The sequence below is a fragment of the Myxine glutinosa genome, chromosome 9 (assembly GCF_964187855.1).
Source record: "Myxine glutinosa chromosome 9, kmMyxGlut1.1, whole genome shotgun sequence".
In the NCBI taxonomy this organism is placed as follows: domain Eukaryota; kingdom Metazoa; phylum Chordata; class Myxini; order Myxiniformes; family Myxinidae; genus Myxine; species Myxine glutinosa.
The window spans coordinates 30,836,578-30,848,070 of record NC_136269.1 but is presented as its reverse complement, the minus strand read 5'-3'; the positions used below and the strand labels follow the sequence as shown (position 1 = coordinate 30,848,070).

Here is an 11,493-nt window from a genome sequence, read left to right as displayed (position 1 = left end):
TGCAGTTCATATTCTGTGATCTGCAAGAGCAGTGAGAGCTGCATTTTGTTGTCGTACATCCACACTTAACTCGGTTAGTGATGGCATATGGGGCAGGAAGTTGCTTTGTTGAGATGGCCACCAGACCATCACCTTCCACTTTCCACCCAAAGTCTGTAGCAGGTGGGAGCTGTGGGTCAGGCACGTAAACTTGGATCCACACCATTGCTTGGTAATGGGCATGCACGAAAGCTTCTTCTAAAGCTCCTCAAGTAGGCGAAAACTTTTGAGCTTCTGATTGTTTTTTTAATTAATTTAGGATATAGCAGAACACATTTGAGATGGTAACTAATGATTGGCATTCAATAATAATGCGAAGTGATGGGATTTACGTGTATGGTGAAGACTATATGTTAATTATGCATATTTTTCTCTAATTAGGTCATTTGCTTATTAATTTGCATATTGCAAACATCTGAGAGGGCAAATGACAAAACAAATGTCATAATCGATGTTCCTTGTGAAATTTGCCACATTTTGGTACCAAGGTCGATATACTTTGGATGAAGTATGGTCACTGTAATGACGTTTGAACTTTGACCTTGAGTCAAGGTCACTAAAGGTCAACAGAAAAAATGGCGACATCATTTTTCCGATTAGTAAGACCCAGTAGAATACATTTATAGTGGTAGACCAAAATTAACATGAACTGCACACGAACTTGAAATTGAGTACATAGGCCCCCCCACTAACATTCACCAGCATATATTTAACAAAAAGGTGATGAACCCCCCTTCCTCCCCCCCCCATTCCCCCTTCCCCCCAATTCCTCCCCCCCCCCCCCCCATCCCACCCTCCCCCACCTAACAACGCCAGGTACTTCTGCTAGTATAATATAAAATAGGAAACAGAAGCCACATCCAACCAATGAATTTGTCAGGTGGACATAGAGCGAAGACCATTTCAACCACCAAGTGGTCTTTACACCCGATTCAAGAACATCACACCAGGACAAAATCATTGCTCGGATGTTACTCTTTTCTTTCAAATAAAATTTTTCATCAACACCAGATTATTTTAGTGACCTAATAACTCGTTTCACCAAACCAATTAAAAACTCATTTATAGACCGAGAAACGACATCGGTTTTACAGGTGTTTCTTCTTCACTTCGGCTGACCCACTCCCACGCACGGGGCTGCGGATAAGAGATGGTGTATTGCTGGGAAGTTCCAGTGTCACATCACTCGAATGGGAACAGAAGAGTAGGAGGCTTGATATCGCCGTTTATAACCGACCAACAGGATGTGCAAGTCTATCAGCCCCGACAAATTCACGGTAGACCCAACCCACGTCCCTTACCACCGTTATCTTTTGCCTACCACCAAGTCATCAAAGCAAGCTTCAGAGTTTCTAAAAATACGGAACTTCCCCATTTATACTTGCTATATGTAGATCAAGCAAAAAACTGCAAGCAGAGCTTCCAGAAAAATTAGATCACGAAAGCGAAACAAGGCAAAACTGAAAAGTATCAACTTTTATTATAAACTGTAGCAAAGCGAGGGTGTTCCTTTTTTTCGGGAATGGCTGGGTTGGGGCAATGAGAAAATCCAAATCGACAAAGTCTCTTTAAAGGAAATTGTAACACCTTGGGCCTCGCGCGCTGAGCTACTTCCACAGCTGAAAAGGTTTTTAAACTGCATGTAGTCCAACCGTCAAAACCTTCGCCCGGCATTTTTCCTTCCCCCCAGGAATCCACAAACTTGCAGAAGGAAACGAGAGCCGTGTAAAGGTGTGACATATCGTGGAAGAATAGGGACATTGCACTCCTTCATCGAAGCAATTCTCTTAGGGCGTGACCTCTGTTGCTGGAGTGTCATTCACTGGTGGAGGCCAATCGACGTCGACAGACTGAAACAAAGAAAACAAGACCAAAAGTCGAACAGAGGCGTAGCCGGGCTTGTAAAATATTATAAACCACAAACACACATGATTAGCATTTTAAACAGTCGCTAATGCTGTTTATAACATTAAAGAAAGAAATTTGGAGGAATCCTGACGTCCATGAGGTAAGTTTTACTAACAGAACTGAGCAAAGATCTACTGTAATCTATGTACCCCTCTAAGGTTGGAGGTGTGCTCATTTAACAAGCAGCTAGCTAGCGCTTGCCAAGCCAGCCGTTCCTTAAGGGTTTTGAATGGAGTGCTTGCTCGAATGCTTTACCCACTTGGCGATCTCTCCGCAAGAAACTTGGTAAATCAACACACACCCAATGTTCTTGAGCCACGACCATAGAGAGACTGTAACCTATATACCCCAAAGAGGAATGACCTTTCCTGCTGCTCTCAAAGTGAGTGGGTGTTTACACCGGAATGACATATACGTAATGACGTCGCATGACGGCCGAACACAAAACTTCCACTACTTTAATATATACAAGATACATATTTAACTTCCAGTAACGTTGCAGTCACTACAAAGGGATTAGTGTTACGATTACATTTACTATAATAATAACGTTACGTTATTATTACGGGGAAAATTTTTTTTTTTTTAAACAGAGCTGAATTCCTTACTTCCGCTTTTACACCGCTTCAATCCATAAACTTTCCATTCACAACCTTTTGGATTAAAGTGTTATGGTTATATTTACTATAATATTGTTATTATTACGAAAACGATACTACTGAAACGATACCACTGTAATAAGAAACCTGGGTTTAATTTATCCGAAGCGAACGGTGAGTCATAACGCCTAAGGCCTACACCTACCGTTTTGTTGGAAGAGACGTAATGCCGATGCTTTCGATATTTGATGGTGATTTTAACAATCGGTAGTTTGTTTGTATTTCACACTGAATGAAAAACGTAAGGGTAGAGCATGGCGATTGTGATATATGACAGGTTCGACAATATGTTCGGGATGAACGGCATATAAATCAAAATGCCTGTTGTTGTGGAGGGTTGTAAAACCGCAGCACCGCCGTAATGACATCAGATGCAATCACATCAACCTGTCATGTGACCAGATTCTCAGCTCTGATTGGTATACATTTGAGGGGACATAGATACATACGCTGTTCTGGACGGCTCTGCCTGATGGGCTAAGTCATAAAAATGCCTGTTAAACAACACACACCAACACACACACAGCAAGTAGGGGTGAAATGCAGAGAGGAGAGGGTTGGGGGGGGGGTCTGCAAAGATTTGAAATAAATTACGAGGTCAGGCCACAGCAAAATGTATTTCCTATTCCCTGTACAGTTGTATTGTGTGATGGTTTATATTCATTTATTTTCGCTTCAAGATGTCGGACTTGCCCGTTTGGTCCATTGATCCCTAATGACTAGACCAATGGCTCGCCCTCTCACAACAGCTTTTGGGTGTGAAAAGTGCCCAATATGCTCGTTCATGCACTGGCTTTCCAGTGAGACCATGGCATTGTTTCAACAACGTTTGCTTATAAACCTCCAAGAAGATATTGAGGCCAACTCAAGTCTAATCCAAAATACAGTATTATCAGTCCGCAGTGTTACTCATGGAACTTTTCACTATCATTTGTACCATGCATGCAATCTATCTATTATTTATTTATTCATTTTGCGGGATTTTAATTCTCTTCCGGTCTTTTTCTTCCAGGTGAGAGGATTTGTGAGGGAGGGCGGAGAAGGAGGAGGAGAGGTGTTTTGAACATCTTATAAATGAACCCTTCCATTCCTACAACTGAACTTGGAGACTTTCTGCCATGGAATGACTTTCATAGAAATATCGTCCTCTCTTTACCACCTTTCCTCTGTTTCTTCTGTCCTTTTTCTCCATCTACTTGGGAACCATCTATTGAAGACTTGTGCTCATTGGCAGAGGATCAGGTAGGGATAAGGGTGTGAGCAAAGGTCAGAAGAATAAATATTGAGAAAAGCATGTGAATGGAGGTTGATAGGAGAAGGAAAGCAGGGTATGAAAGTTTGTTAAGAATGAGAAGTAAAATTAGCTTCCCATTTTGCACACACACAGGAAGAACATGCATATGATGGGTAGTGGAGGGAAGAGGTAAGGGGGGGAGGGAGAGTGGGGTGTTTGAAATATGCCTTGATATTTGAATAAATTGGAAACAAGGGCCTGTTGCTGTCAATGAACTAAATAAACAGAACGTTGATCCAAACGTGCTAACCACCATGGGAAGTGAGGTTAAAGATAACGTTTCGAGGATTAACCTTTCATCGGAGCAACAAAAAAAAACTATATATTATTTTCATTTTGTAGTTTGATATCATGGCAACAGATGTTTACACTGTAATAGCTCATCTTCATTTGCTTGGTATGACATTTTGATGTCTACATCTGCTTTAGTTCTGTTAATAAACATCGGGGTAACACCCTTGGTGCTCACCTGGTAGAATAAACAGCATACTACACTCACTGAAGGTATTTTAAACCAATTTGAATTGTTTCTAGAAGACATGGCAGCATGTAGCATCATACAACATAATCATAAGACTTTAAACAAACAAAAAAATACCTATTTTGGGGGGCAACCCTCCCTCCCCCAAACCCCATATACCTCCTCAGACCCCAATTTTTATAATGCCTTCCACAAACATTGGTACATCACAGGTGATGAAGGTTGTGGTGAAGTTTCATTGAAATTGTGTATGTAGTTTCAGAGAAAAGAGGAAATACCTATTTTAGGAGGCAACCCCCCAGTAGACCCCTCACAGCCCGATTTTTTGTAATGCTGTGAACAAACTTTGGTACAACACTGGTGATTAAGGTTGTAGTCAAGTTTCATCAGAATTGCGTGTGTGTATTCTGAGAAAAAAGCAAATTCCCTAATTTGAGGAACAACCCCCCATACACCCCTCAGGGCCCGATATATATATATTTTTAAAGCTGTAAACATACTTCGGTACATCACAGGTGATGAAGGTGACCCCCGGTAGACCCCGATTTTTTAAATGCCGTGAACAAACTTTAGTCACAACACAACAAATATCATTTGTGCCAAATTTGGTCGCAATTCCATCAACGGTTTCGGAGCAGACGTTTCAAGTGTTTACTGACTGACGGACTGACTGAGGACGTGCCATCACATAAGCTCCCCTGAACTTCGTTCCAGGTGAGCTAATAATAAAACCCTGATAAAGGAAACAAATTAACAAAAAAAGATAGTCAATCTCAAATAATAGAGACTTCCCGAAAGACTTGCCTCGACATCAAGTTCCAGGATGTCTGTGTAGGTGTTGAGGAGAGTTCTCAGATTGGGCTGAGTTCTCCCAAAGTCTCCATGGACAAACTCCTTGATATAACTGTGCTCCGAATGGTAAAGGACTACATTGCTTGTTGCACAGTGGAGCACATAAAGGATTGCATATCATAAAATAATATTGTGGAGAATCAAGCTCTCTCTGAATACTGCCAAACTCGATTGGATTATTGCGATTCAAATGAAAAGTTCCCCTTGCCTCCATTGTATACCGCTCCTTTCCCATTCCATCTCCAGGAGCTGCATGACATCATCGCCGGGTGCCGAAGGGGACCCCATTAATATTAATATGGTATTAGTATATCAAAATGTAATGTTAAATCACGATTGTATCGAGATATTATCTCAACACAATCGTGATCTGTCCACTTCCGGATTCGGGAGCAAGGTCCATGTCGATCGCATTTCAAAATCACAATTGTATTGAGGAATTTTTAAACCTCCTACCTACCTTACAACACCCGCTGGGACCCCAAACCGTTCCACAGAAGGTTATTATATTTCATTTTAGTAAAATATGCAACTGTAACAGTTACTAAACGCTGTCCACCTGTCATGTGACCAGATCCTCAGCTCTGATTGGTGTACGTTTATGGGGACAGGCAAACGCTGTTTTAGACGGCATTTCTCTATGGGCTCCGCCGTAAAAACGCAATTCTCAAGGTGCGTGTAACGGTATTTGGATACGTTCCAGCCTGAGTATGGAGTTGCAGGCGAAGCTGGTGAGCGTTGACAAGATCAGCGTGGATGGTGTGCACAACACGTGGACGCACAGCGAGTGGACGTCGGTGAAGAACGCGTAATGGGGTCTTCTGGTCAAGCCGCAGTTCCTGACAAATCGAGAATCATGGAAGTGGGTAGTTGGGTTATTGTTGGATGCAAGTACAGGAAAAGTTATGTACATCAAGATTTTAAAATACACGTTTTGCCCCTAAAAGTTGTTTGCAAATTAGTCAAGTACTACATTAATCCTCCCAATCATTCCCACCACTTTCGGGTGGGAAATGATTTTTGCTCAAGTTTTTCACGAACCGGTTCACCAAGCCTTACGTTTGACTGAAGATGATTTGGGCAGGAATTTCTAATTTATTTAGTGTGCCGGCAATGACTTGAAAGACATCATGGCTTAATAAAATTCCTTTTATTTATTTACCTTGATGCCAACTCAAAAATAACAAGTCCGCCAAATTAAAAATTATTTTTACATGGTGATGTGAAATGCTTGTGATGACTTGTTTTGGAATAATCAAAATCGCATCTTAAGTCTTTTCATTCATTACAAGTGGTTGATAGATGTCGTGAGTTTTCTCACGATGTGGCAGATGTTACGTGACCTTACTGGCGCGTCTTCGCGCATCCTCTCGCTTCAACCTCCCTGTCTTGTGCCAGTTGCTTGGAATGGGCTTTGCTTTTTTGGCATCATTTTAAGAAGTGTTAAATTACCATAAAACAGAAACTTAAAAGTCCTGCAAATGCCTTTTGCTTCTGTGACAGTGGTCTACTGAACTTGAGGATGCACGTAACCGTTTTATTTTGCTCTTGATGAAGTAGTGTCCAAAACTCCGTTGCCTGAGACTGCTGTTGATATAAAACTTTGAAAATGCATGTGACCATCGCGCACACTGCCCTTTTCGGTGGTGACTCGAGTACAAGAAAACTGTGTTAAAGCAAAAGCAGCACCTTATGCAGAAAATACCTTTGGGAACTATATAAAATACAACTGCATCAACATTTGCCTTGCAGGAACTATTCTGTGCATATTTTTTTGAATTTATTTGTACCAAAAACAACAACAACAAAAATCATAGCAAACATTCTCCTAAATTTGTGCAAAAAAAAAAAGGCAGCAAGTACACAAACTAATCAAGTTGATGTGCATTGAACAAGACAAACATGCAACTTGCAAAACTAAAAATTATTGTGAAGTCATGTGTCTGTGTGTGTCTGTGTGTGTGTGTCTGTGTGTGTGTCTGTGTCTGTGTCTGTGTGTGTCTGTGTGTGTGTGCGTCTGTGTGTGTGTGCGTCTGTGTGTGTGTAAGAGTTCACCGGAATCTCATCTTAACTGTGTCCCATTTAACTAGCGTCTAGATGTCGGCATTTGCGAGATTGTTGACAAAGCTTATTCGACCTTGCGCAGTCTCTCTGCCTACAAAGCAGTAAACAAAGGATATGTTTTTGATTCTATGTATATATTATAAAGGTCTCTCTGTTCTCTGAAAATGTATAAAAGTGAATGTAAATTATAATTCAGGGTCGTCATTGGTGTTCGGCTGTATGGAGCTGAAACCGATGCGAATCATGGTACCATGTACATAGTCTTGTATCTGAATAAATGTCTTGTATATCTTGGTCAGGCATCATGGCGTCAGGAAGGGCATCCGGCCATAAAAAAACATTGCCTCAAACAGGGAACCATGATTGTCATGGGGCCCGCAAGGCTAACCCCCGCTCTAGCGGGGAAAATGGCCTTAAAACGATCATTCATATATCTTGGTCCAACTCAAGAAGGGGCTCATTCCGACCCGGGGGAAAATGGGGAGACCCACCACATGTGCGTGTGCGTGTCAGCTCCACTACAAGCCTTATATCCTGTTAAAATAAACAAATAAATAAACCATTTTACATGCCACAATCAGCAATTTCCATACACTCATTTTTACTACATTTGGCAAACTAATGCCTTTTCCAGGATGACAGACTCCTGCATCGTGCAGTTTTGAGCTCAAAAGTCTACCTTTATATTGTTGAGCATTTCCAGATCTTTCTGGTGGAGTTCCCTTTCACTCCAGACCAGGGCACTGTAAAGCTTCGTTTTTTCTTCCTCTCCTTGTTTCATAAGCCACAGAGAATCCCTGGAAAGAAAGCCGTCAGAAAAAGTAAAATAAACGCAGATTTAAGTTAAACTTTAATTCATTAAATGAAGTATAAAAAATTATTTATTTTTGGAATAAATAAGTAATAAGCACTAACAAGATGTCCAATAATAACGTACTTATTAGACACAAATACACTCACTATGTCCATTACAGTGTATGAACAATCTGTGTGCCCAGAAATTGTAGGCCTAGGTAGCAATTGTGGGATTGAGTGGCCATTCCAGGTACATTGTACACGTGGCAATATAACCATGTACGACCCTTGGTAAATAACCTTTGGTATCTACAACAATGACACAAGGAATCCTCCATGCCATATTGCAAGGAGAGGGGTAGAGCTTGTACTGCACATTTACCCGAAATGTATGTATGTGTATGTATGTGTGCGTATGTGTGTGTGTGTACATGCGTGTGTGTATGCGTGTGTGTACAAGCGTGTGTGTACACGCGTGTGTGTACACGCGTGTGTGTGTACACGCGTGTGTGTACGCGTGTGTACGTGTATATGTATACGTGTATGTATACGTGTATGTATACGTGTATGTATACGTGCATGTATACGTGCATGTATACGTATATGCGTGTGTGTATGCGTGTGTGTATGCGTGTGTGTATGCGTGTGTGTATGCGTGTGAGTGCGCGTGTGTGTACGTGTGTGCATATGTGTGTGCATATGTGTGTGCATGCGTGTGTGTGTGCATGCGTGTGTGCGTGTGTGCATGTGCATAAAATATATATGGCACATTTGTCTTTTGATCTCAATTCCAAATTTGTTGAGTATATATAAACAATAATAACAAATTTGACTTCACTGTTCCAATACTTATGGAGGGCACTGTATATCTGATGAATGTTCCATGTAATTGTAAAAGAGGCCATTTGCAAGTTTAAAAGTATTTAAATCATGGACATCGTTTGTGGATTCACATATATATATAATCCTTTTGACGGCTCCATTCTGAGCACTGAGCTCATAATGCTTGACCTCCCGACCCCTCTCCCCCCCTCTCGCCTCACAGGTTCATAAATCATATGTTGACTTGACCATCGTCTTCTAATGTCTTTGTACACAGTCTCCTGCCCTCGACCTACATGTGATTTATATACAAATTCCCTCATGAGCCAGAAAGTAACGTAGAAATCGATTTATTGTGCCTCAGCTATTGAAGTCGCTGGAGGCATTATGTTTTCGGATTGTCCGTCCGGCTGTCCGTGCATCTGTCTGTTCGTAATAAGTTTTCATGACCGTGATAACTTTAGAATGGCTGAAGGGATAGTCAAAATTGATACAGGTATGTATGAGGTAAAGATGAACTGATTAGAATTTGGGGTCACAAGGTCAAGGGTCATTTTAGGTAAAAATCCTGTTACCACGATAACTTGTGAACCCGTGATTGGGATTTTTACCAAAATTGGTACAATAATAATAATAATAATAATAATTCATTTATTTTGTATAGCGCTTTTCCAGAAGCCCAAAGGCGCTTTGACAGAGTGGAAAACATAATGCATAACAATACATGAAAACAACAATTGCAAAAAGACAAGAATCAATAGGGAAATATTTAAAGCAAAAGGAGGGAGAAGGAGAAGAGATAGTCAGGGGTTAAATGCTGTGGGTTGAATGTTGAATGCAGTGTTGAACAGGTGGGTCTTTAGTGATGTTTTGAATGTGGTGACTGTAGACTACGGATTTTTATGTTAAGAAAATAGGCCTTTTATGTTTTGAAAAGCGGAATTTTTTTTTTTTTACGTGAAAAAATCCCGAAATTTTTTTTCCCCCCCGTTTTATTCATTTTTTATTATTACCAAGTTTTTCAGAAATCAGTCAAAAAAAGAACAAAAAATGGTAAGCTTTTTCCTGCACCACATTAAGCACTCTGGGCTAGTAAACAGGTAAAAAATGACGTTCAGGTACCTTTATTGCAACTGCATTGTTTGATAAGTAGAGGACTAGAAGAAATTTACAAGACCCTTTTAGGAACGGTTAAAGTAGGTGTTTGAAATCATTATCTTGGTAATGTTCTCCTTGGTGAGGCGGTGTCGGCGGTCGGTGAGGACGTTTCTGTAGACGGAGAAGGACCTTTCCACGTCGACGCTGACGATGGGGCAGTACCTCAAGAGGGGGATGTCAGCCAAGCTCGACTCCAGCCGGCACACCAACCTCAGATCCGTGCTGATCTCCATCCAGGATCAAAGCCACTGTCCTCAGCACACCAATGTCGGGATTGCGCTGCAGCACCGCCTTGAACTTGGTGAGCAGGATCTCCTTACGGCAGCCTCGGATCTTTTCGAGCTCCTCCTTGGCCTGATCAAGGAGCTGGAAGGCCTTGGCCAGCTCCATGCCGGCCTCCTCCAGCTGCTTAAGGATCTTCGGGATGAACGACACGTGGGCATTTAAGAAGACCAAACTGAGCTTGATGTCCGCCTTTCCGAACAGGTCCTTGGCACTCCGGATTGCCATCGCGTCGTCATCGTTCAGCTGGTCCACAATGTCCTTGACGGCCTCGAAGTGCTCGGCGTAAAACACCGCGGCGTCGATCCACGTCCCCCACCGAGTCAGAATGGGCTCCGTGGGGAGAGAAAGATTGGGCTGCTGCTCCTTCCAAAAGACAACACGCGACGGGGCTTTGACGAACACCTTCTTCGTCGTGGCAATCAGGTCGTTGACGTCCTTGAACATTTCTCGGACTGTCTCGCAGACACGGTGGAGCGCGTGGGCAATGCAAGTCACATGCAGCAAGTCCGGGAAGAGTTCCTTCAGGGCATGGCCGGCCTTGATCATATAGGCCGCGGCGTCGCTGACGAGGACCTTGAGGCACTCCGGCTTGAAATCAGGCCAAAGATAGCGCAGCGTGTCATTGACTGCACGCACGATCTCCCCGGAGTTGGTCTTCTCCAGAAACATGCACTGGACGAGGTGGGGACGAAAGTACCCCTCCTTGGACAAGCGTCCCACGATGATGTTGGCCACATATCGACCTGCCGAATCGGTCGTCTCGTCGACGGACAGCCAGATGGGCTGCTGTCCGAGGTCGGCACGGATCCCCGCCAAGGCCTCGTCATAGCACTTGTCGAGGTAGTGCTTTCAAATCCAGCTTTCATCGGGGATCTGGAGAGTGATGTGCTTCTCCAGGAACGACCGGAGGGGCAGGGTTTTCCAATTTCGACCATGGGATGCCAGCGGCCAGCATGGCCTGGCACAGCTCCTGAGCCACGACGTCGCACTTGTGCCTCTTTCCGCCACCAAAGTCCTCCATGGTGGCTTGCGTGACCGTCCTCTTCTTCTTCAAGGCCAAATTGCTCTTGTGGCGGTCTCCTTGGACATGTTGGGCCAGCTCAGACTTCTGCTTCGCCCGGAAAGTCTTTTCACAA

The 11,493-nt window shown here is 42.8% G+C and overlaps 1 protein-coding gene across 9 annotated transcripts in view; it reads right to left on the bottom strand.

Annotated features, from left to right (window-relative positions):
* Positions 1-1,500: 1,500 nt before the first annotated feature.
* PUS10 (pseudouridine synthase 10) overlaps positions 1,501-11,493 on the bottom strand; it is a 38,717-nt gene continuing 28,724 nt past the window's right edge. For all 9 annotated transcript variants that reach the window (XM_068129337.2, XM_078784256.1, XM_078784254.1 and 6 more), the window contains 4 exons: positions 7,977-8,094; positions 5,930-6,072; positions 5,186-5,285; positions 1,501-1,889 (listed from right to left, as the gene is read on the bottom strand). In XM_068129337.2, the coding sequence (XP_067985438.1) occupies positions 1,827-1,889; positions 5,186-5,285; positions 5,930-6,072; positions 7,977-8,094 (424 nt within the window). In that variant the 3' untranslated portion in view covers positions 1,501-1,826. The remainder of the gene's footprint in view (positions 1,890-5,185; positions 5,286-5,929; positions 6,073-7,976; positions 8,095-11,493) is intronic.